This window comes from Callorhinus ursinus, unplaced genomic scaffold, assembly GCF_003265705.2.
Source record: "Callorhinus ursinus isolate GAN/ISIS: 27379988/994484 unplaced genomic scaffold, GSC_fseal_2.0 scaffold17, whole genome shotgun sequence".
NCBI classification, from domain to species: Eukaryota; Metazoa; Chordata; class Mammalia; order Carnivora; family Otariidae; genus Callorhinus; species Callorhinus ursinus.
The window spans coordinates 39,319,668-39,339,804 of NW_027397079.1; the positions used below are offsets into that span (position 1 = coordinate 39,319,668).

Here is a 20,137-nt window from a genome sequence, read left to right on the forward strand (position 1 = left end):
TGCGCTGTGACATAGGGACCCGGGGCCTGCTTTAGGGCGTATAAAATACTGCAACAACCCCTTGATGGTCAAAAAAATACAGTCAAGTTTTTTTCCTTAGAATAGGGATCTCAGTAAGTTCTAATTTCAATCTCCTTTCATTTTTTATAAAATCTACCCTCAATAGGTATATTTTCTTCTTTTTATCCTTTCCTCCGGGAGAGGAAAAAGTCAGTCTCTCAAGCTTGCTTTCTCCATTAAAATATAGAAAACACTTTATATTTGGGAAAAGAAATTTTCCAGCTGTGTTTAGTGATAGTCTACTTCAAAATCTTCACACTATCACACTCTGTTCTGCTTAACATTCAGGAAAGAATTACTTTTCCTTTTTTGAGGTCTGCGTGCAATGCCTGGGAGCACTGGCTCATGAACTAAATCACAGAGCACGGAACACTATTTACAATGCTGCTTTCTGGGGGAGCCCCTCGGTAGTCTACCTCGACTCATCCTGCCTACTTTATTTTTTTTAAAGATTTTATTTTTAAGTAATCTTTACACCCAATGCGGGGCTCGAACCCACAACCCTGAGATCAAGAGTGACATGCTCTACGGACTGAGCCAGCCAGACACCCCTTTTTGCCTACTTTAAAATAAAGTCTAATTCTAACTTGCAGGGTGATGTGCCTTAACATCGTAAAAATACAACCATTCCTCTGACTCCCTAACTATTAATTTCTATTGAATAGAACCAAATTAGTTCTAAAACTTAATAAAAACATAACAGCCTCACTTACCTTCTTTAGGATGAAAATTCTGATCAGTACGAACAGCACGCCAGACATGAAACCAGACAAGAGTGGAGATATAAACCAAGAAGCAACTGAATAATCAAAAAAAAAAAAAAAATCTAATGAACATTAAATTTCTACATAACTCGTCATATTTATACAATAGAATGATAACCAACACACAGTACATACATTAATAAATATTCCTGGAATTATTCACCTTGACGCAGGACCTAACCAGCTCCACTTCCCTGGCAGGGCTGACCACAGTCCCGAGTAAGTGAGTGCACTCCCAGCACACAATCCGGTAAGGGATCCTGGAGCCTGGCCTCAGAAAAACAGTCTCCTTTGATTCCCACTGAGCTCCTTCTGTCTGTTCTTCTTACCCATCCACATATGGAGACCTGGTCCTTGCTCCAACAGTAAAGCTATTTAAAAGGTGAGCCATCTTCCATTTTATTTTCCTAGGTCAGCCTGGTACTGCCATCCTGACACTGTGGCCCAGCAATTCTCATCTCTGGCTGCATACTGGAAACATCTGGGGAGTTTTCAAACACTAGTTATGCTCAGGTTCCACCCCGAGCATTTTGATTTAAAAGGTTTGGAATGGGGTTCTAGGCATTGGTATTTTTTAACTGCTTCTCCAGGTAATTCTCGAGTACAGCCAGAGTTGAGAGACATTGTTCTAGAAGCCTCCTGTGATCTAAGGTGATTTTCCTGGCCATCTATGTCCCTGGCTTGGTAGGTCAGGGATCTGTTTGACCTAGACCCCCAGAGGCCACTGTGATTCTTATATGGATGAGTAGCCCAGTGGATGGAGATGGGGCGAAAGAATGTTGTTCAGAATGGGTGGGTCTGTACTTATGGGGCTGAATGGATTTCCTCCCTCTTGGCTTTTAAGCCAGAGCCAGGAGGCAGACCATCAGACCTGTCAGACCCGTCCCTGCTGGGCAGCCTACAACCCAGAAGGAGCGCTAGATTGTCTCCTGTGTGGGGGCAGACTAGGAGACCTCTTGAATGCAGTGAAGTAAGTAAGCCTGGCCTCGCTCCCAGGCTTTGCCATGACCACGAACCCTGCCTCCTGGACACGGAAGGTATTTTCTTTACCAGGGCCTAGTTTTTCTGACTACAGACTGATTTCAATCAGATAAATTTCTTTTCTGTCTGGGAACAACAGATAGATACTGATTTTCCAAGCCAGATGACATTTGAAAAGAGTAGCATTAAAAAACTATTTAACACATAAAAGTTCACAGTCTCCATTAGCAGCAATTGTAGGGGAAAATGTATTACCCACATAGGTCTTGTTTTCTAAACCTTAACATTCGAAGGGAAAAATAGATTATAATGGTGACTTTTAATAAAACTTACTCTAGAGAATGTCAACTTTGCTTCTGACAGGTAAAAGAAAATGGCAATTACCAATCTTGACGAGCTCCATCCACTGCACACCTTGTGTACCAATTGCGACAAGTGAGAATCCTATAGTAGAACCAACAATGCAGTGGGTTCCTGAGATGGGAAGTCTCAGGAAGGATGCAATCAACTGCCAAACCGCTGAGCCTATCGGTTGAAAGATTTAAAAAAAAAAAAAAAGTCAGATATAGAATACAGTATCTCAAACAGCCACAAAAGGAAGAAATCCAAATTATTGCTCTCCGAAACAGTATCTCCCTAGGGTTGTTTTCTTATGGACTGTTTCTTTACGGAGTGCTAAAGTCCTGACAAAAATCACTCACCTAACTCTAGTCAACGGAACATTCTTCAACACTGAAGGGATAATGATGATTTATTGAAAATATTTAAAGGAAAGTCTCTTCATGCCAATTATTAACTGCCTCTGTCACATCTATGTACGGGTGCTGATGATGAACTTGTTCTGATGTGAAGTGTGGCCAAGACCAAGCAAGAGATTACAGATTCTAGTGAGCACAGCAAAGTAGGAAAGGCTGCACATTGGAAAAGATGTCACTGCAGTTAAGCCTATGGTCACGTAACGAGGAGGGCTGGACATTGGCGAACTCATATTAATTAGTCTGTAAGAGAGACTGTAATATGCAAACAGTGAATCATTACATCGTACCCCTGAAACTATTAATAGTGTTACATGTCAATGACACCTCAATAAAAAAAAGAGTGTGTAATTCCACATTGCTTTTTGCATTTGTGCCTCTCATATGAGAAGTCACTATGAAATTTAACCCACAGGTGGGCATCTGCTCTCAGCCCCTGCCCAGAATGCCAGCCATTTTCTTGGTATGCTTCCTCAAGTCTTCTAATTCTTACCAGTGAAGAGGATCCTTAGCTTTGGCTTTGTGTCCTTTTACCTCAATTTCACCTCCTTTTCCAGGCTTACTGTTTTTCTAGGCTACAGTTCACTCCAGATATTTTCATAAGCAGATCAAATTTTGCAGTGCGTATTAAAAGCATCAGCTGGGCGAGATCACTTTCAGAAACAGCTGCTGAAAAGCTCATACAGAACTGTAAGGGAACAAAGGGCTTGGCTGATAAGCAGGGCACGTTATTAATCCCAAATGTTAATTCTGGAAATCTGGTTGCTTGGCAGCAGCACTTCTAAGCAGATCCCTGGCATTTTCTTCAAAAATATCTGAGTTACAGAGGATCATTCCTGGCTGTACGGGCCCTAGTTTGGGCAGCAATGCTGACGACTGCTCGTGAGTGCTGGGCATGCCCACCTGTGAGCCAAACTGGGCTCTGACCCTGTCCGCGTCTACCCCTGAAGCATGTGTCGTGTGTCAGGAGGAGGAGTGGCCGGCCTCGTGCCGCTGAACTGGTGATAGGGTGCATGGCGGCTGCCAGGCCTCCCTGTGGACAATTCCTTAAGCCTTCACATTTAAGCCCTGAGCTCCCGAGTGACTGACTCGTTTGCGTTAAAAACAGAGCCAGAGTTGAGAGCACGTTACGTGGCACAAAACTATAACTTGAGAAAGAAACTCTATGATTTCTATTCTTACCAACTGAAAATAATCTAGTGATGTTCACAGAAGAGTATAAACTCACCCAGATGAATTGAGATCATGAGATTTTCTTTCCTGAAAGCTGCTCTCCCTTCTCTGGCTGACTTTATAACATAGGTCCTGGGGCAGCAGGGTTTGTAAGGAAAGGTCGGGAGGACAGGGCTGCCCGGCCAGGAAGGGGGCCAGTGGGCAGAAGGGGAGGGGCAGCAGAAAGGAGGGGAAGGCAGAGGCAGGTATTTGCAGGGCGCCTGGCAAAGCGAGAGTGCAAGGCCTCCTAAGCCTTGGGAATTTCTGAAGGCCAGTGGGATTACACTAGTATTAAGAAAAATAGTGGGGAAAAAAGTCAGAGATATTTTACCTTAAGATAATGATATCTTATAAAGAGGAAGGGATTAAGTACTGAATAAGGGTGTAAGACAAAACCTAGGTAAAGCCGGGGGAAGGTGGGCATCTCTGAGGCAACAATTCCTGGGAAGGTCGGGGGGTGGCCGTGCAAAGGTGCAGAGTTATGCTGGAAGCAGGCAGGCAGGGTGAGTGTGCTTGGCGCAGAGAAGGCTCAGCAGTTAGGGAGCTTTAAGGGGATGGGGCACTTCTTACTTTGGTTCAAGGAGACGGCTTGTTCATGCTATTGGGGGTATTTCCATGAGCAGATGGTGAGTTCTGAATTCTCGGTAGATTTTTGGAACCATTGGTGGTTTCATACTAAGTGGATTGACTATTGCTTTAGGGCTGAGCATAATGTTCAAAAAGGGACCTTGTTCTGTAAGTTTAGCAGGCACAAATAATTTCTTCCACCCAACCAACCCAAAGCTACCACCACTCTGTCAGAAAGCACAGAGACTCAAGGGCTTGGGGAGACATTTCTAAAGGAAAAAAAATAAAAAATAAAAGAACAGAATAGGACAGGGGGAGAAAAAGAGAGAAGAAATGGATACTGAATTTAAAAGAGGGAGAAGGGGAAAATTCAGGCATCGGAAAAGAATCAGCTTTGGTTTTGGCCAATAATAATTACACCACCACCTTAAATTAACAAAGCTCTCCTTTGCAAGGAACCCAATTCTAAAAATATAGGTAACTCACACAACTTCCCAACAAAATAGGCTTTGAGATTCATCTACCCATACACCAAGAGAAAAAAGAAAAAAAGAAAGACTAAAAGAAAGAAACCAAAGCAAACAAAATCAAGTTATTCAAGCAAAACCTCAAATTGCTTTGGTTAACCTAAATTCTAGTTGAGGTAAGTATTCTTCATTCTTTCAGTGAAGTTCTCCCTCCCAGGGGTGGGAGAACTGAAAAACTGGACAAGTCATACTGCCCACATGAAAAGTGAGCAGTGGGGGCGCCTGTGTGGGTCAGTCATTAAGTGTCTGCCTTCGGCTCAGGTCATGATCCCAGTGTCCTGGGATCGAGCCCCACATCGGGCTCCCTGCTCTGCGGGAAGCCTGCTTCTCCCTCTTTGACTCCCTCTGCTTGTGTTCCCTCTCTCGTTGTGTCTCTCTCTGTCAAATAAATAAATAAAATCTTAAAAAAAAAAAAAAGAAAGAAAGAAAAGTGAGCAATGACATGAAGCTCTTCACAAGGCTTTCAGTCTAAGCTGGGGCCTCCACGTGGCCTTGCTAACAAATCTCTTTAATAAACACAACCATTCCGGGGAGTCTGGGTGGTTCAGTCGGTTAAGCTGCTGCCTTCGGCTCAAGTCATGATCCCAGGGTCCTGGGATCGAGTCCTGCATCGGGCTCCCTGCTCAGGGGGAGTCTGCTTCTCCCTCTCCCTCTGCCTGCCACTCCCCCTGCTTGTGTTCTCTCTCACTCACTCTTTCAAATAAACAAATAAAATCTTTAAAAAAAAACAAAAAACCATTCCTCAGAAGTTTTATCCAATGAAAGGAGAAGCTGCTGTTAAGATTTAATTTTATAAATGCTTTTCTTTATTTTGCCCCTACTTTCAACATTTCTTGCCCATATCATCCTCCTGGAGAAATCTTAATTTCAGCTCACTATGATTATGTCTTAGATAACTATCATGATAACCAAGGGTGATCTTTACAAAGAACTGTCATTTTTCTAAGGCGAATTTCACTTTTATCTGAGTATGATGAGAAACAGATATCCAGTGAGGGTAAATAAGATTCAATCATTACAATGGCTGTTGGAATGAAAGCAGTCCTTACATCGTTAAAACACAAAATGTTGAGAAACAGAACTCCTTAGCATGTATTATCGGCGTCCTGTGCTTAGTAGTATTTAATACCTTAGTACATCGGTACTGGATATGGATCAAATGCCTCAACAACTTCTCAGACTAACTTGCTGTCGCAAAAAAGATGGTGGTCCACCTTTTTTGGGCAAATAACGTCCACATTCTGGGAGCTTTAGGGACACTAGTGACAGTAAAGAACTAGGGGCCTGTGGAATGTAGCTGTGTTCTTGGTATGCTAGCATCTTACCTCCTACTGCAGGACACTTCCTACAAAAGGATATGTCCTGTTGAAAGCAGAAGGTGGTAGGATTCCTCTCTAACCCTCTTCTCCCTTGCCAAATTACCCATATAGATCCGCTGTGTGCTGTGACGTCATCTCTACCCAGAGGCAAACAGACAAGAGTTCTGCCAGCTGCACTTAAGCATTCCTGCCTGCATCTTCTTTCTGGTGATAGCGACGGCAGGAAGGGCAGCGCCCCCATGGCGCTCCAAGCTGATGGTCAGCTTGGCCAATGGGGAAATCACACCGACTGGCTGGTCAGTCTGCTTGTTAACATGTTTCATTGCCCTCAACACTTCCCTCTCATCTAGACAACTCGAAACTACCAATATAAACAGGTGACACACAAATGGTCGTTTGGCCAGAAAACAAAACAAACATCATCCCAAATGGAGCTCTCAGATGTAGAATCAGAAAATCAAAACAAAAGCCAACAAAGGGATTATAAACAAGGTAGAAGACTAGAATTTCCTGAAACACGAGCACTTGAGATTGATTCGGTCAACTCAAAACCTTAAACTGAGAATACAAAACTTAATAAATACTGGTTTTCGGCGTCCACGTTTTCAAAACATTGCATCCTAACTGATGAATAATCTATGGAAAAACAGACATCAACTGTCAAGGATATCTCACAAGTCAACCTCACAAACACATTCACTGAGACAGGTTATTTCTTTAAGAACTCTCAAACCACTTTAAAATGATAGCTAGTCTACAAACATCTTTGTCTGTACTTTATAAAAAGTACTTTTAGCCAAATCTATTTTAACAACCAAGTTTGCTAAAAAATTGAGAAATGTTTGCTTGATATTTGAACACTAAAAAAAAAATCAAATTAAAATGCAGAAAGCAAAATAAGATGTAGTAAATATGGAACATCAAACCAGTTTTTGAAGTTAAAGGAAAAATTACACTTATGGACATGACAGAAACATTGTAGGGAAATAGGGCAGCGGACGCATTTCCCACTGATGTAAAGAATAAGGCTACTTACCAACCATTGCACTAACTTCCCCAGCCATTAGTGTTTCTACTGTCTCGTTGTATAGGTTCACATCAATGATACCTTTTCGAATGGTCTCTCCCACTTTGGCTCCCAGTAACACTGAGCCGGTTGTTTCAAATATTGAAGCCAAAATGCACGCCTGCCTCAAGGTCACCACGCCAGAGCCCACAGCAGTACCAAATGAATTGGCAACATCGTTTGCACCAACAGAAAACGCCAAGATAAAAGCTATGATAAAACCCAAAATGACCATCCACAAATACTCATCCATGGCCATTTTGGAAAGTGGGCTCCGGGTACTTTTCTTTTGCAGAAATATTTTAAATAAACAAAGCTTGAGGTTATAAACGTCGTAAGGCCGAGAGTTCTTGTAAACAGTGAGTTTGCTCTGGAAAGTGCTGGACAATGTTAGAGCCTGAACAAACTGCTAACTGCTGGTTTTCAAACTACTGTCAGTACAGTTCATTTGGTTGTGTTCAGTCAGCGGTAAAACACATTCCATATTTTTCCTCCCAATCTGGGAAAGCTGTGATGTCTCCTCCTGTAACAGAAAAGAAAACAAAAGAAATCAATTACCCTAAGCAACCTGTAACAATTTGTTCTTTCAGAAACAAGTGTTTTAAGCCTACTAATGGGATCTAACTTTGGCATGTGACAGATCTAACCATAAAGCAACTCAAGGAAGATTATAATTGGTTAATGGCCCCCCCATCCCCACCACCAAAAAAAGCTGGTCTCTAGAATGTCAGAGGTTGAAGTATGCTTTATAATTACAGTCTGACAATAAGCCTTAATAGGATATGACTTTTTGTCATCTGAAAAATACATTTGGTCATTATTTTCAGAGAGAAAAAATTGCTTTAAATGGGCAAAAGATAAAGAAATGAGAAATTCAGTTACAGAGTTTTTCAGATATGTGGAATGTGCCTAATTTCTTGGACCGATAACGAGCAAATATGATTCTGTGACACCACAGGGTGTGGCTAATGACCTGCCTGCACATTTACACACAAGGAATGAGCACTTTATGAGCATACCATGCAGGTGTCTGAAAGGAAGCTTACAGGTTCTAGTATAAAATGACTCCTCCAGAGGGTGACAAAGGTGGAAACTGAAGTCCTCAGGAGGAAGAGAGAAAGCTGCAGAATGAAACGATCCTACTGAAACACGATTCAGATCATGTCACTCTTCCATGCCTACCCATACCTCCCTCAGAGGAAAGGCCAGAGGCCTCACCATGGCTTGGAAGGCCCTCCAAGGTCTCCTGAGGGCCCCGCCCCAGCCCACTGTCCTCAGCTCCTATTGCCCCTTCCTTCACAGGCTCCTTCCTAGTCCTTGAAAACACCAAGCACTCTCACCTCTGGGCCTTTGCACCTGCTGATTCCTATGCCAGAAAAAATCTCCCTGACAGCTGTGTACCTACTCATGCTATTTAGGTCTCTGCTCAAATGTCACCATCAGAGAGGCCTTCCCTGACCTCCTGAAAGACCAGCTCCTCCCCCCATGCCATTATCCATCCCTCTCACCCTGTTTTTTGTCTGTTCTACTTATCACTGCATTCATTCATTCATTCATTCTTATCTGTCTCCTTTCAGGAGGGCACAGGGACTTTATTGGATTCACTGCTGTATCTCCAGGACATAGAATAGTGCCTGGCATGTGGGAAGCCCTAATCAATTTGTTGAATACATGAAAAAAGAGGCTATTAAACATGGAGAAAAGTCTTCTAAGATAAAGAGGCGATGTCCACAAAATTAATATATCCATGAAGTAAAAATGTCACTAAAAGCTTTGGAACTGTGGTATTCTATTACTATATAGTCAAGGTACCAAATCTGTATTTTTTTTTGGATGATATTAGGTGTGCAGAATGGTACTTATTAGCACAGTGTGGTTCTTCATAGAAGCTTATTGACCTGAACTGGATAAATTAGGCTCATATGTCATGTCATAGACAGTATAATGATCAATTAACATTAAGATTACTTAGGGGGAAAAAACAGGACACTAAATTTTATGTATATTGTGATCATGGTGATGTTCAAATCCATATAAAAAGACAGGTAGGTAACATACTAAAACCAGAACAGTGGCTAAGTGTGAATGATAGCGTAATAGATGATTTCTCCCTTCCACCCAAAACTGCAAACTGGATCACATGCTTTTCAAATTAAAATAGTATATAATAAATCATATTTGGTCATAGAGTCATCTATGTATGCAATGTTATAGGCATATAATGAAATAGAAAATATATACTGATAGAGTTTATCATTTGCTAAGATTTGAAACCTATGCAATTCTAGAAATTTAGATCCCATGTGAGACAAATGAAAAGACCATTATAAAGGCAAAGGACAATATCCAACTAAGAGAGTATTTTATTAATATCATGGACACATTAAATCTAGATGTGAAAATACAAAATAGGAATATTTTGGACCAGTATGATCTAATCTTAAATTCCTGATGAAATCTTATCAGGTTAGCTTGCCAACAGGGCAAACAAGAACAATATTCAACAAGTACTTATTGAGAACCTCCCTGTGCCAGTCACTAGGAGTATGACGATGAGGGAAAATGGATGTGGGGCTCACTGACCTGTGAAGGGGGCAGATGCTAACCACATAAACACACAAATGTACGACCCTTAGCTGGGGCCAGTGCTATGGAGGCAGGAGGCCCGTGGCCCACTGCATTGTGAGAGTGCAGTTCTGGGCCAGGACCGGGTCTAAGAGGACGGGGAAGGCAACCTAAGGATTAGGCAGCGAACTCTGGGCCAGGGGAGGCATTCCAGGCATGGCCCAGGTGGGAAGGAGCAGCAAGGGGTGGGGTGGGACAGGCAGGCCGGTGTAAGGTAGTGTCCAGCAAGCTGAAGGCTGTGGGGAGCCGCTGAACGCTTATAACCAGAGGGAGGTCAACGTGATCAGACTTTCATTTCGAGAAGGCCACCCTGGCTGCCATGTGCAGAAGGGGCTGGACAGAAGAGGGAACGTGCTGAGACTGATTTGGGGCCACTGCATGGTTTGGGCAGGCCCCTGAGGAGGCCCCCGGCCCGGTGTGGCCATGGCACTGACCAAAGAGAAAGGACACTAAGGAGGTTTCAGGGGCTCAAGTGGTGGTGGCCTGCATGCAGGGACTGAGAGAGACAGATGGTTGCTGACTCGCGGGACTGGGCTGAGAAACAGCCGAGGAGAGTTTTTATGCTTTCTCCTTTGCACTGTTTCTAGTTTTGTTTTTATATGTTAGGGCAAGGTTCGCCCACAGGTTCACTCTGGGACAGGATGCACACAGACGTCAAGTCCAGGAGCACCAAAGCAGGTATGTCCTCAGCCTGGGGTGGCTTGGGGAGGCTTTTAATTGTCTTTATGATACCTTAGGCACCATTTCAGACCAGGGTTCCCCTATCCTACTCAGATAATCTTAGATAACTTATTTCTACAACCGTGTCTGTGTTCTTTAATGCAGCTTTTCTCCTTCACATTACATCCAATAAGCATCTGGATGAGGAGAAAGGCTTTTTTGAGACCAAATGACTTCTATTTTGTATTCTATTTATAAGACCTATTTTTTTTATGGCAAGGACCAACACCCTGATTTTCTCCCTCTTCCATTCATTTTTATCAAAATAAAGCACGTCAACAACCGTGTGATCTGCTGCCGAAACAGAGCTTGGCACCCCCAGCAGGGGGGCCAGGGAGCACCACGCACAAGGCCAAGATCGGAATCTGTCAGGAGTATGGAAGCACAAATCCAGAGTGGCTGAGGTTTGGCCGGTGTGTCACCGGACCGTGCTGGCTGTTTGAAAGCAGGATTCTGGAGGTGGCAATCAAGTCAGTGGGGAAAGGTTGGCTTATTCAACAAGTGATGTTGGGCCAACTTGCTAAGTATCTGGAAGGAAGAAAAAAGTTAGATCCCTACCTCCATCCAAAATAAACTGAGGATTTAAATGTAAAAACTGAAACCTGAAGAAAATAAGAAAACACAGAGGCAAATATTTACTTAATATTGCGATGGGGGAGCCTGGACCTGATACCGAAGAATCAACTCATTTGAGTTCATAGAAATCATGTCGCTGGGAGACAGAGAGGCCTGATGTGTGGAGGCGTCGCATGGAAATGCCTCCTCTCCTCAGCGGTGATTCTCAACAAGGGCGCAACAGTATTTAGATCTTCCAGCCTTGGTTCTTCTCTCTCTCCTGCAAGGGCTTTTCTGAAAAGGGTCAGAACAAGCCTCCCAACTCTCTCTCTCCTTCCCCCAGTATGAAAGCCCTTAGATGGCTTCGATTCACAGGACTGAACGTTTCAAGATATTTTCAATTTTCAAATGCCACCAACTTCTCACGTTTGAGGAACAGAGACCTTAGAATGTTTTGAATCATTGGAAGAAGTCCTGAGGGGTTTTGTAAGTTCTACCTCCCAAACTTGTAATGTTAACAAGATCCTCACTCTCTTTTCTCGGTACCCTCGATTCTTCTGAGCAAGCTCCTCAACTCTGAGTCCTGCCCACCATCCCTTCTCTCCCTTGATCTCTGAACCAGTCCTGCTTCCTTCACCAGGCCCAGTGAGAGCAGTGGCAGGACTCCTGAGTCAAGGATTTAGAACTTCCTCTGTGAGCATCTGCTTCAGCTCTACCTCATACCCTCTTATCTACACTAGAAAGCTGAATGTTGAAGAAAAAGTGAAAACAAACATTCTCAGAATATTTCTAGATGAATTTGTACACAGTTTAAAAACAGGAATGTGGCTGAGCTGTAGCACTTAATAGACATTAATACAAAAAAAACCTTGGGTGGGAGGTTCCCCGTTCTGAAACGTTGCTAAAGGTGATGACCCTTGGCCTTCCCAAGCAAACATGCCGAGGGATGCCTGTTGCAGCCCTCCATCCGCCTTCCTCTCTCTCTCAGCCTTGGAGTCCCATCAGCTCCTCAGCTGGCACGACCCATCCCAGACAATCAGGTCTGTAGTGGACTGTGGCTTAGTTAGGACTCCTTCCCAGAGACCCTGCGGTTTTAAAGGCCTGGCCCATAGCCAGCCTCTCTTCCTCATGTTTGCTTCTGGCCTATGCCAAGCTTTTCCCTGAGATTTCATGGACTACACCCAGGCCAACCTCTCCCTTCAACAGGTGAAGAGAAGGAGCCAGATTCCCCCATGCAGAGGACCCCAGTGCTTTGAAGTAATTTTCCAACACCTCACCTAAAACCCAAAGTGCCTCATACCTACCATCTAAAAATGTAAAAACTATTTTCCTAGAAGCTAGGGTTGAATCTTGAATTCTGACACTTTGGAAGAAATTTGAACACAGATAATCTCTTCAATGGTATGATGTAAAATCTAACAACTCACTGCTACCTGTGAGTAAACCTGGCTACTCAGCCATAAAAAATATTAGCCTTTCCTGATAATATGGAAAGGTAAAATAGAAGATTCAATTTTGAAATCTTACTTACAGAACATTACAGCAGAAGCATTTTTTTCAACACTCGGGATGTAGATCTTACCATAAGGAGTTTCTATCAACACCATCATTCTTGAATAGCTCATGAAAACATCTACTTTTCACTCTTACATTTCAAAAATTAATTTAAAAAGTAATAGTATATTTATGATAAAACATACGGTTTCATATTTTCACAATAATGATAAAAAATGGAAACATGACAAGAATGGCTCTGAAACTTGCTTTAAGTACTTTTAAATGGCATATTTTACAAATATGCAAAGCCGCCTATGGGAGCACAGGAGCCTGGAGAAAGGCAGATGATATTGTGACTGAAGCAGAAGCAAGAAAGCAAGCAAGAGAGAGACAGAGAAGAGGGGAAGGGCAAAGAAAGAGGGAGGGAGAAGGGGGAAAAATGTCCAAAGGGAAGGCAAGGCAACCAAGCCAAATGTTAGACCCAGCTTGGAACACGCGGACACAGAAGCAAGAAGAAGCAAGTATACTCAATAGGGATAAAGCCTGATAATCTTTATTAAAGACATTCAAAGTGAACAAGCTGCAGATTTAAAACCCAACATAAACTGGAAATAAATGGCAAGGACAGTTTACTTAACACACTGTGGCCATTCTCAGCACTGCATGTTCTTCACTTTCTCCTTTCCTCTCTGTTGTTAAAAAAGGAACATTGTTTCTCCTGCATGAAGAAAGGGAAAGAGCACAGGACCTGCAGTCAGAGGTTCTGGGTCCATTCCTGTTCAGCCAGCTACTGGCTACACAACTGTGGGCAAAGTCATTTAAATTACTCACCTGGAAAATGGGAATAATGATACAAAATGTGGTGGCTAGGTAAAGGCCCTAGCTCAGAGCCAGGGATCAATACATGGTGACTATTATCATTATTAGCAGATAAAGCCCTGGGGTCATGGTCAAGAAACCTGGCTTTGTTAAAAACTAGCAGTGTGACCTTGGGTAAGTCACATCCACTTTCTGATCCAGTTTCATCATCTGTAAAATGGGGATAGTAATAACACATGTACTTGACAGAATTATTGTTAGGATCAAACCTTATGTATGCATAAGTGTTTTGTAGTTGTGGTTAGCCTCAAGCAACCTGAAGTTATTAGTACCACTATAGGCACAGGAAGAACAACTTGAAGCTCCAAAGTCCTTCTAGAAGGATCTTTCTCACTCTTATGCCCACCCCCCCCCGCCGTAGTCAGCCCACTTCCCTCTAGTCCTGCTCTTCTTCCTCAATGTACAAATTCTGGCCTTATCTTTGATTAAAGACTGATATACATTGTAAGGCACAGGAACAGTTTTGAGGGGTGGAGGGGGTGAAGAGGTAGATGAAGATACCTCTAAATGTGCTAAGAAAAAAATATCATGCAAAATGGTAAAGCCACCTTGTGGACAACAGGATGGCAGTTTCTTATAAAGCATATGCTTATCACATAAGTCAGCAGTCCCATTCTGAGGCACAGTCACCCAAGAGATATGAAAACATATTCTACACAGGGAACTTTGTATTCTTTATCTGGAGTATGGTGGTGGCTACACTACTGAGCATGTGTGTCAAAACTCATGAAACTATACACTTGCAATTGGTAAACTTCATTGTACATAAATTACACCTCAATAAAACTGATTATAAATAACACTGGCATATATAAATATGTGAGGTGATGGATGTATTCATTAACTAGATGGGAGGAAACCTTTCACAATGTATGTGTGTATAAAATCATCATGGTGTACACTTCAAATATCTTACAATTTTATTTGTCAATTATACCTCAGTAAAGCTGAGGTAAAAAACCAATACAATACTGGTCATAAAAGGTAATATTCACTTTTGATATTTTTCCCTTCCTTTATTGCTAGCATTGCCTTCCCCCACCCCCACCCCCAACCCCCTTAGGGTAAGTTATAGAAGTTAAATAGTTAAAAGGAAAAGAGAAGAGAAGAGAAGAGAAGAGAAGAGAAGAGAAGAGAAGAGAAGAGAAGAGAAGAGAAGAGAAGAGAAAAGAGTAGTTTCCTTATTCAATGAAAGAAGGAACATTCCACTCAGACTCGTAAAAGCAGCCAGTTTGACCAATTGAGCAAGGGCTCAGGGACAAGGTGTCACACCTTGCTTAAAACAATGGCATCAAGAAGCAAAGAGCAAACACAGATCAATGAGAGGATGTGGGTGACTTAGAATTGCAAATTCAAAGTTCCACAGAAAGGGACTCAGACACAACTCTTTCGAGGCCAAAGATGAAAGAGGAAGGCTTGCTGTGGGGACAGACTAGTGACCTCTCTTCCAACCAGCCACGTACTGTTTCCACAGAGAAAGAAAAGCAGGGCGTTCCTGTGGAGACAAGTCTTCAACCTCGCTTCTCAAGGATCTTATAGGTGGAAACCCATTCATTAGCATTCAGGTTTAGGGCAAATATAAATACTTCAGCTGAAAATCACTCCTACGGAGGCCCACAGATTAAAGACAGTCTAAATCTGGACTTGTGGACACTTCATATACCAAAAGCTTCAAGGAGGTCAATTAAAATAAATTAGAGTATAAGCAAACTATAAATAAAAGTGTCACCTACTCCAATACTGACTCTAAAATCAGTTCGGAAATGTTCTCTAAGTACAGCTGGAAGTTATTTAAACAGTTCTAAATAGGAGTACTTATTTTTCATACGGGAAATGGTGCCTGTAAATGTGCCAGGCTGGGTCAGATGCATGGCAGTCCCAGTGCTCTGTCTTGAACAAGGGAGGGTATGGGTGGCCTTCTGACATTAACCTCACAAGTCCAAGAAAATAAGCAAATAATTTTAAATGTGAACAAAGACTGATGCACATTTATTACGATCATGAAAAAAAGGAAACCATTTAACTATCCCCCAGACAGGAGGAAAGGCTAAGGAAACACTGATGACTTCTAAAGAAGAAATATTATATAATAACTAAAATGATGTAACTTGAGGGGCGCCTGGGTGGCTCAGTGGGTTTAAGCGTCTGCCTTCGGCTCAGGTCATGATCCCAGGGTCCTGGGATTGAGCCCCATGTCGGGCTCCCTGCTCAGCGGGGAGCCTGCTTCTCCCTCTGCCCCTCCCCCTGCTCGTGCTATCTCTCTCGCACTCTCACTCTCTCTCTCAAATAAATAAAAAATAAAATAAAATAAAATGATGTAACTTGAGTTTTTCACGGCATTGGAACATAGTCAGCTAAGGGAAAAATCAGCATACAAATGGTGTGTGCCAAATGATCTCAACTACGTTTGAGAATACACCAGCAATGAGACTTTAAAGAAATATACCCAAGGTTCAGAGTGGCTCTCTCTAGGTGTTCTTGACATTTTTTTATATTACCCAAAACTTCCTACCATGAGCAATTACTACTTTTAGCATCGGATAAACCCTTCAAAACACTACCGAGGAATGTACGCTTTTTTGAGAAGTTAGGAATGTACTACCAAAATACGCTTTGTTTTTGCAATAAACAAAATGACTTTATCATGAGTCTATTTTCAGCCCAGGCCTCTCCTCCGACAATTCTTCCTTCAAGCTTACGACCTACAACTTAAGAGGTAAATACATCTTCTATATTTTCTGTTGATCTTTGTTTTTCACTTTCAAGAACATCCCATCGTTCTGGCATCTGAGCACGGGATGGAAAGGTCGCTGCACAGTTCAGAGCCTTCTATCATATTCCCATCTACAGGGTTCTAAAGCGCATCCTCAGTCACACCTGGTCCTCCTTTAGAATTCTCCCTTCATCTTTTGTATGCTTCTCTTGAGGACGGGCCATCAGAACCGAACTGTACCCAGAGAGGAAGAAAATGTCCTGCTGGCGCCAAGTACTCTGCAAGCCTGACTGAAACGGTTTTGAGGTTAATGCTTTCAAGAAACAACCTATAATTAGTCTCTTATTCCTTATTTTGGTTCACAGAATTACAGAATCAGAGAACATTAGAGTTTGGAAAAGACCTGAGAACTCATCTGGTCCAATTTTGGTCATCCTGAAGATGTGACTGCCGTAACTGAAAGTAGAGGTGAGATGATTATTCCCTAGAGGTGCTATCCACTGACTGCACGGCGGGGGCGTGGGGGGGGGGGACTCAAAGGAGAGCAATGTAAGTGATGCCCCTGGTCGGCCTTCACCAGGCCTTCCTAATGATAGTAGCTCCTACTTGGGGAGTGGGAGGCAGGGAAAACGGGGAAAGAGAAAAGGGTAAACAAGAGAATGGGTTACAAAGAATGCCGCAGAGCCACGATCCTTGGAAATTTTCAAGAGCAGATGATATCTTCCAGTCCCGTCCAGCTCTATTATTCTGTATGAACCAGAGACCACAGGACTAAGAAGAGGCAGTATAGCCTGTAACTGTGAACCACAGGATTGTGCTGTGGGGAGAGGGGGTGGAAATTCCTGACCCTTTCTAGAACAAGGCAGTCAACGGCCTTCATGAATTTATGGAACATCGCACAAACTCATTTTGGTCTTCTATGTAAAGTTTCTACTGCAGACCCTGTGGGCTCAGCCCCTCTGGACCCTGTTTCTTTTCCAGGCCTCATTCCTGCTGTATTCATTCTCCCTCCTGCATTTTTGTCATTCTGACATTTAAGTTTCTCTTTGGCTCATAAAGCATGTGTGTTATTTAGATGTCTTCCAGTAGCCTTTTGCTCTCTGGGAAGGCACTGTATGAATCTATTAAGTAAATATGTTTTTAAAAGGATAAAGAAAGAAACAGCAAAAATAATGAAAAGGAGATAAAGTTAAAAGAATCACGACAATTTGGCCTGAAGAAGAGAAGATGGAGAAGGCCCTACAGAACCTAAGTGAAAAATAGTTTTTAAAAACTGAAAGACTGCCTCAGGACATGGAAGTGCCATTTCCTTAGAGATGTTCAAATGGAATCTAATGACTGAGCAATTATTTTCAGAAACTTTGTTTCTATTTTGTTTTTTTTTTTAAGATTTTATTTATTTGGGGGGGGAGGGGCAGAGGGAGAGGGACAAGCAAACTCACACTGAACGCAGAGCCTGACCATGGGCTCAATCTCATGACCCTGAGATCACGACCTGAGCTAAAATCAAGAGTTGGACACTTACCCGACTGAGCCACCCGGGCGCCCCTAAAGATTTTATTTTTGAGTACTCTCTACACCCAACGTGGGGCTCAAACCTACAACCCCGAGATCAAGAGTCACATGCTCTACCAACTGAGTCAGCCAGGTGCCCCTGCTCCTTCTATTTCAATTTTATAATTTGATGATTTCATGAAAAAGTTACTATAAGGAAATACATATCAGCCATTCTTGATCAAATCTGGAGATATGGCAAACAGTCTTTCATTGTAGTAAGCCTGCACTCGGAGAGGAAGAAAAAAATTTCTAACTGAACGGCTTACTGCGCACTGCGGTGCACAAATAACGCAACATATTTTAAGAAAAAAGAAAAAGAAGAAGATAGCAGGAGAGGAAGAATGAAGGGGAGTAAGTCAGAGGGGGAGATGAACCATGAGAGACGATGGACTCTGAGAAACAAACTGAGGGTTCTAGAGGGGAGGAGGGTGTGGGGATGGGTTAGCCTGGTGATGGGTATTGAGGAGGGCACGTCCTTCACGGAGCACTTGGTGTTATGAACAAACAATGAATCATGGAACACTGCATCAAAAACTAATGATGTAATGTATGGTGATTAACATAACAATAAAAAATTTAAACAAAACAAAACAAAAAAAAGAAATGTGGAATTAACCTGCATAGAGATTTTTCTTTTTCAGGATTAGGACCACCTTGCCGGAGTGCTGTAGGTACGATACTGCTTGGAAGCATGGGACGAGGATGGCTAGCCTTTATATATGTACTCCCATTTGAGCAGAGAAATGGCTTCTAGACATTTTTCCCTTTCTGTGTACGCTACAGATGAATTCCCCTCAGATAGGCTACATAATTCTTTTTCTTCAGTCATAACCAAAAATAGATTCGTTTTCATGAGCAAATCACTTAGCATCATTTCTATCACATGGCAAACCTGGGAGCACTTGTTCCGATTCTGTGCCCTGAAGTGTTGGACTGTTTGGCTAAGCTCCAAGAGCTATATTAGGAAAATACTTTCTCTTCAGTCACAGTTTAAAATGGAACTATGTATGTAAATAGATAGCTTGGTTCTTACAGGTTTATTTGTTAATTTTGTTCTGATTACAGTAGAAGCTCAACAGAAATATGAGTGATACTTATAAAAGATTGATTCCTGATACTACTACATATTCTTTCTACTAACAGAACGTTAATATAAATAGGAGAGTTGATAGGTGAAGATTATTATTCTTAACTATTTTCCATGCTCAACTTACAGCCCCATAGTTCTTGTTCTCATTCCAAAGGTTCTTAAGCAATAGTTCTTAGGCAGCAGAAAAAGCAAGAGGGAGCAAATGATTAAGTTGATTCAGTGAGACTTTTCCTGTTTGCAATGTAGGAAAGTTGGTTCAAGTGCTTCATCAGAAGTCAGCAAACTTGATTCAGTTCCACCCAAATTAGTGGTATAAACAGTCTAAACAAGGCAGTAAGTCCAAAAAATTGTTCATCTGGTCAGGAAGTCAGGTGAAAATCTTGCAGCACTTCATATCTCTCACTGAGACAACTGAAATTGAGACGTTTTTACTAACTTTAGAAACCATAAGCATTTGCTTGATATCATCTTCAAAGAATGATGAAAATAGCAGTCTAAAAATATTAGAGAGAGAAATTTTTTAAGATTTCTTTGAATATTATTTCCTGATTATGAGAGTGCGCCTGGTACTTAATTTCTTACGAATGACTGAGATAAACTTTCTTGAGCAAGTCACTCATTCCCTTTGGCTCAGTGTTTCCTTTAGAAAACTTGGAGCTAGGGAGAATGCCTTGATGTGAGCATAGAGAGCTTTATTATAATAATTGGAAAGCAACTGGGTATAAGCTGCTCTTTAGTGGTGTTTGAAATCAGTTATGAGAATAAAGAAGAAATATGTAATTTACAGTCTTTTGTCATTACCTAATTAATTACCTCCACTGGAGCTCTTGTGTGTGTTTGTATTTCAATTACTGTCTAGTGTCATTTCCTTTCAGCCTAGTGAACCTCTTTTAGTATTTCTTGTAAGGCAGATCTGCTAGCAATGGATTCTGTTTTCATTTACTTGGAAATGTTTTTATTTTGCCTTCACTTTTGAAAGACAGTTTTGCAGGGCAGAGGACTCATCCGCACTTTAACACGGCCTCTACCACCATCTGGCCCCCACTGTTTCTCATGAGAAGTCAGGTATTAATCTTATTCCAGTTCCCCTAGAATTGAGTCAGTTCTCTCTTGCTGCTTTCCACATCTTCTTTTTGTCTTTCAAAATTTTGACTACATGTCTGGGTGTGGATCTCTTCAGGCTTATCCTAATCAAGTTTGTTAAGCATCTTGGATGTGTAGCTTAGTGGTTTTCATCAAATTGGGAAGTT

At 42.1% G+C, this 20,137-nt stretch overlaps 1 protein-coding gene across 6 annotated transcripts in view; it reads right to left on the minus strand.

Moving 5' to 3' along the window:
- SLC20A2 (solute carrier family 20 member 2) overlaps nt 1–20,137 on the minus strand; it is a 103,921-nt gene that overhangs the window by 39,404 nt on the left and 44,380 nt on the right. For 5 of the 6 annotated variants that reach the window (XM_025885993.2, XM_025885994.2, XM_073902584.1 and 2 more), the window contains 3 exons: nt 7,222–7,774; nt 2,190–2,330; nt 774–859 (listed from right to left, as the gene is read on the minus strand). In XM_025885993.2, coding sequence (XP_025741778.1) covers nt 774–859; nt 2,190–2,330; nt 7,222–7,510 — 516 coding nt within the window. In that variant the 5' untranslated portion in view covers nt 7,511–7,774. Of the gene's footprint in view, nt 1–773; nt 860–2,189; nt 2,331–7,221; nt 7,775–8,297; nt 8,317–20,137 lie in introns of those variants that run through there. The other variant, XM_073902585.1, reaches the window with a different exon arrangement.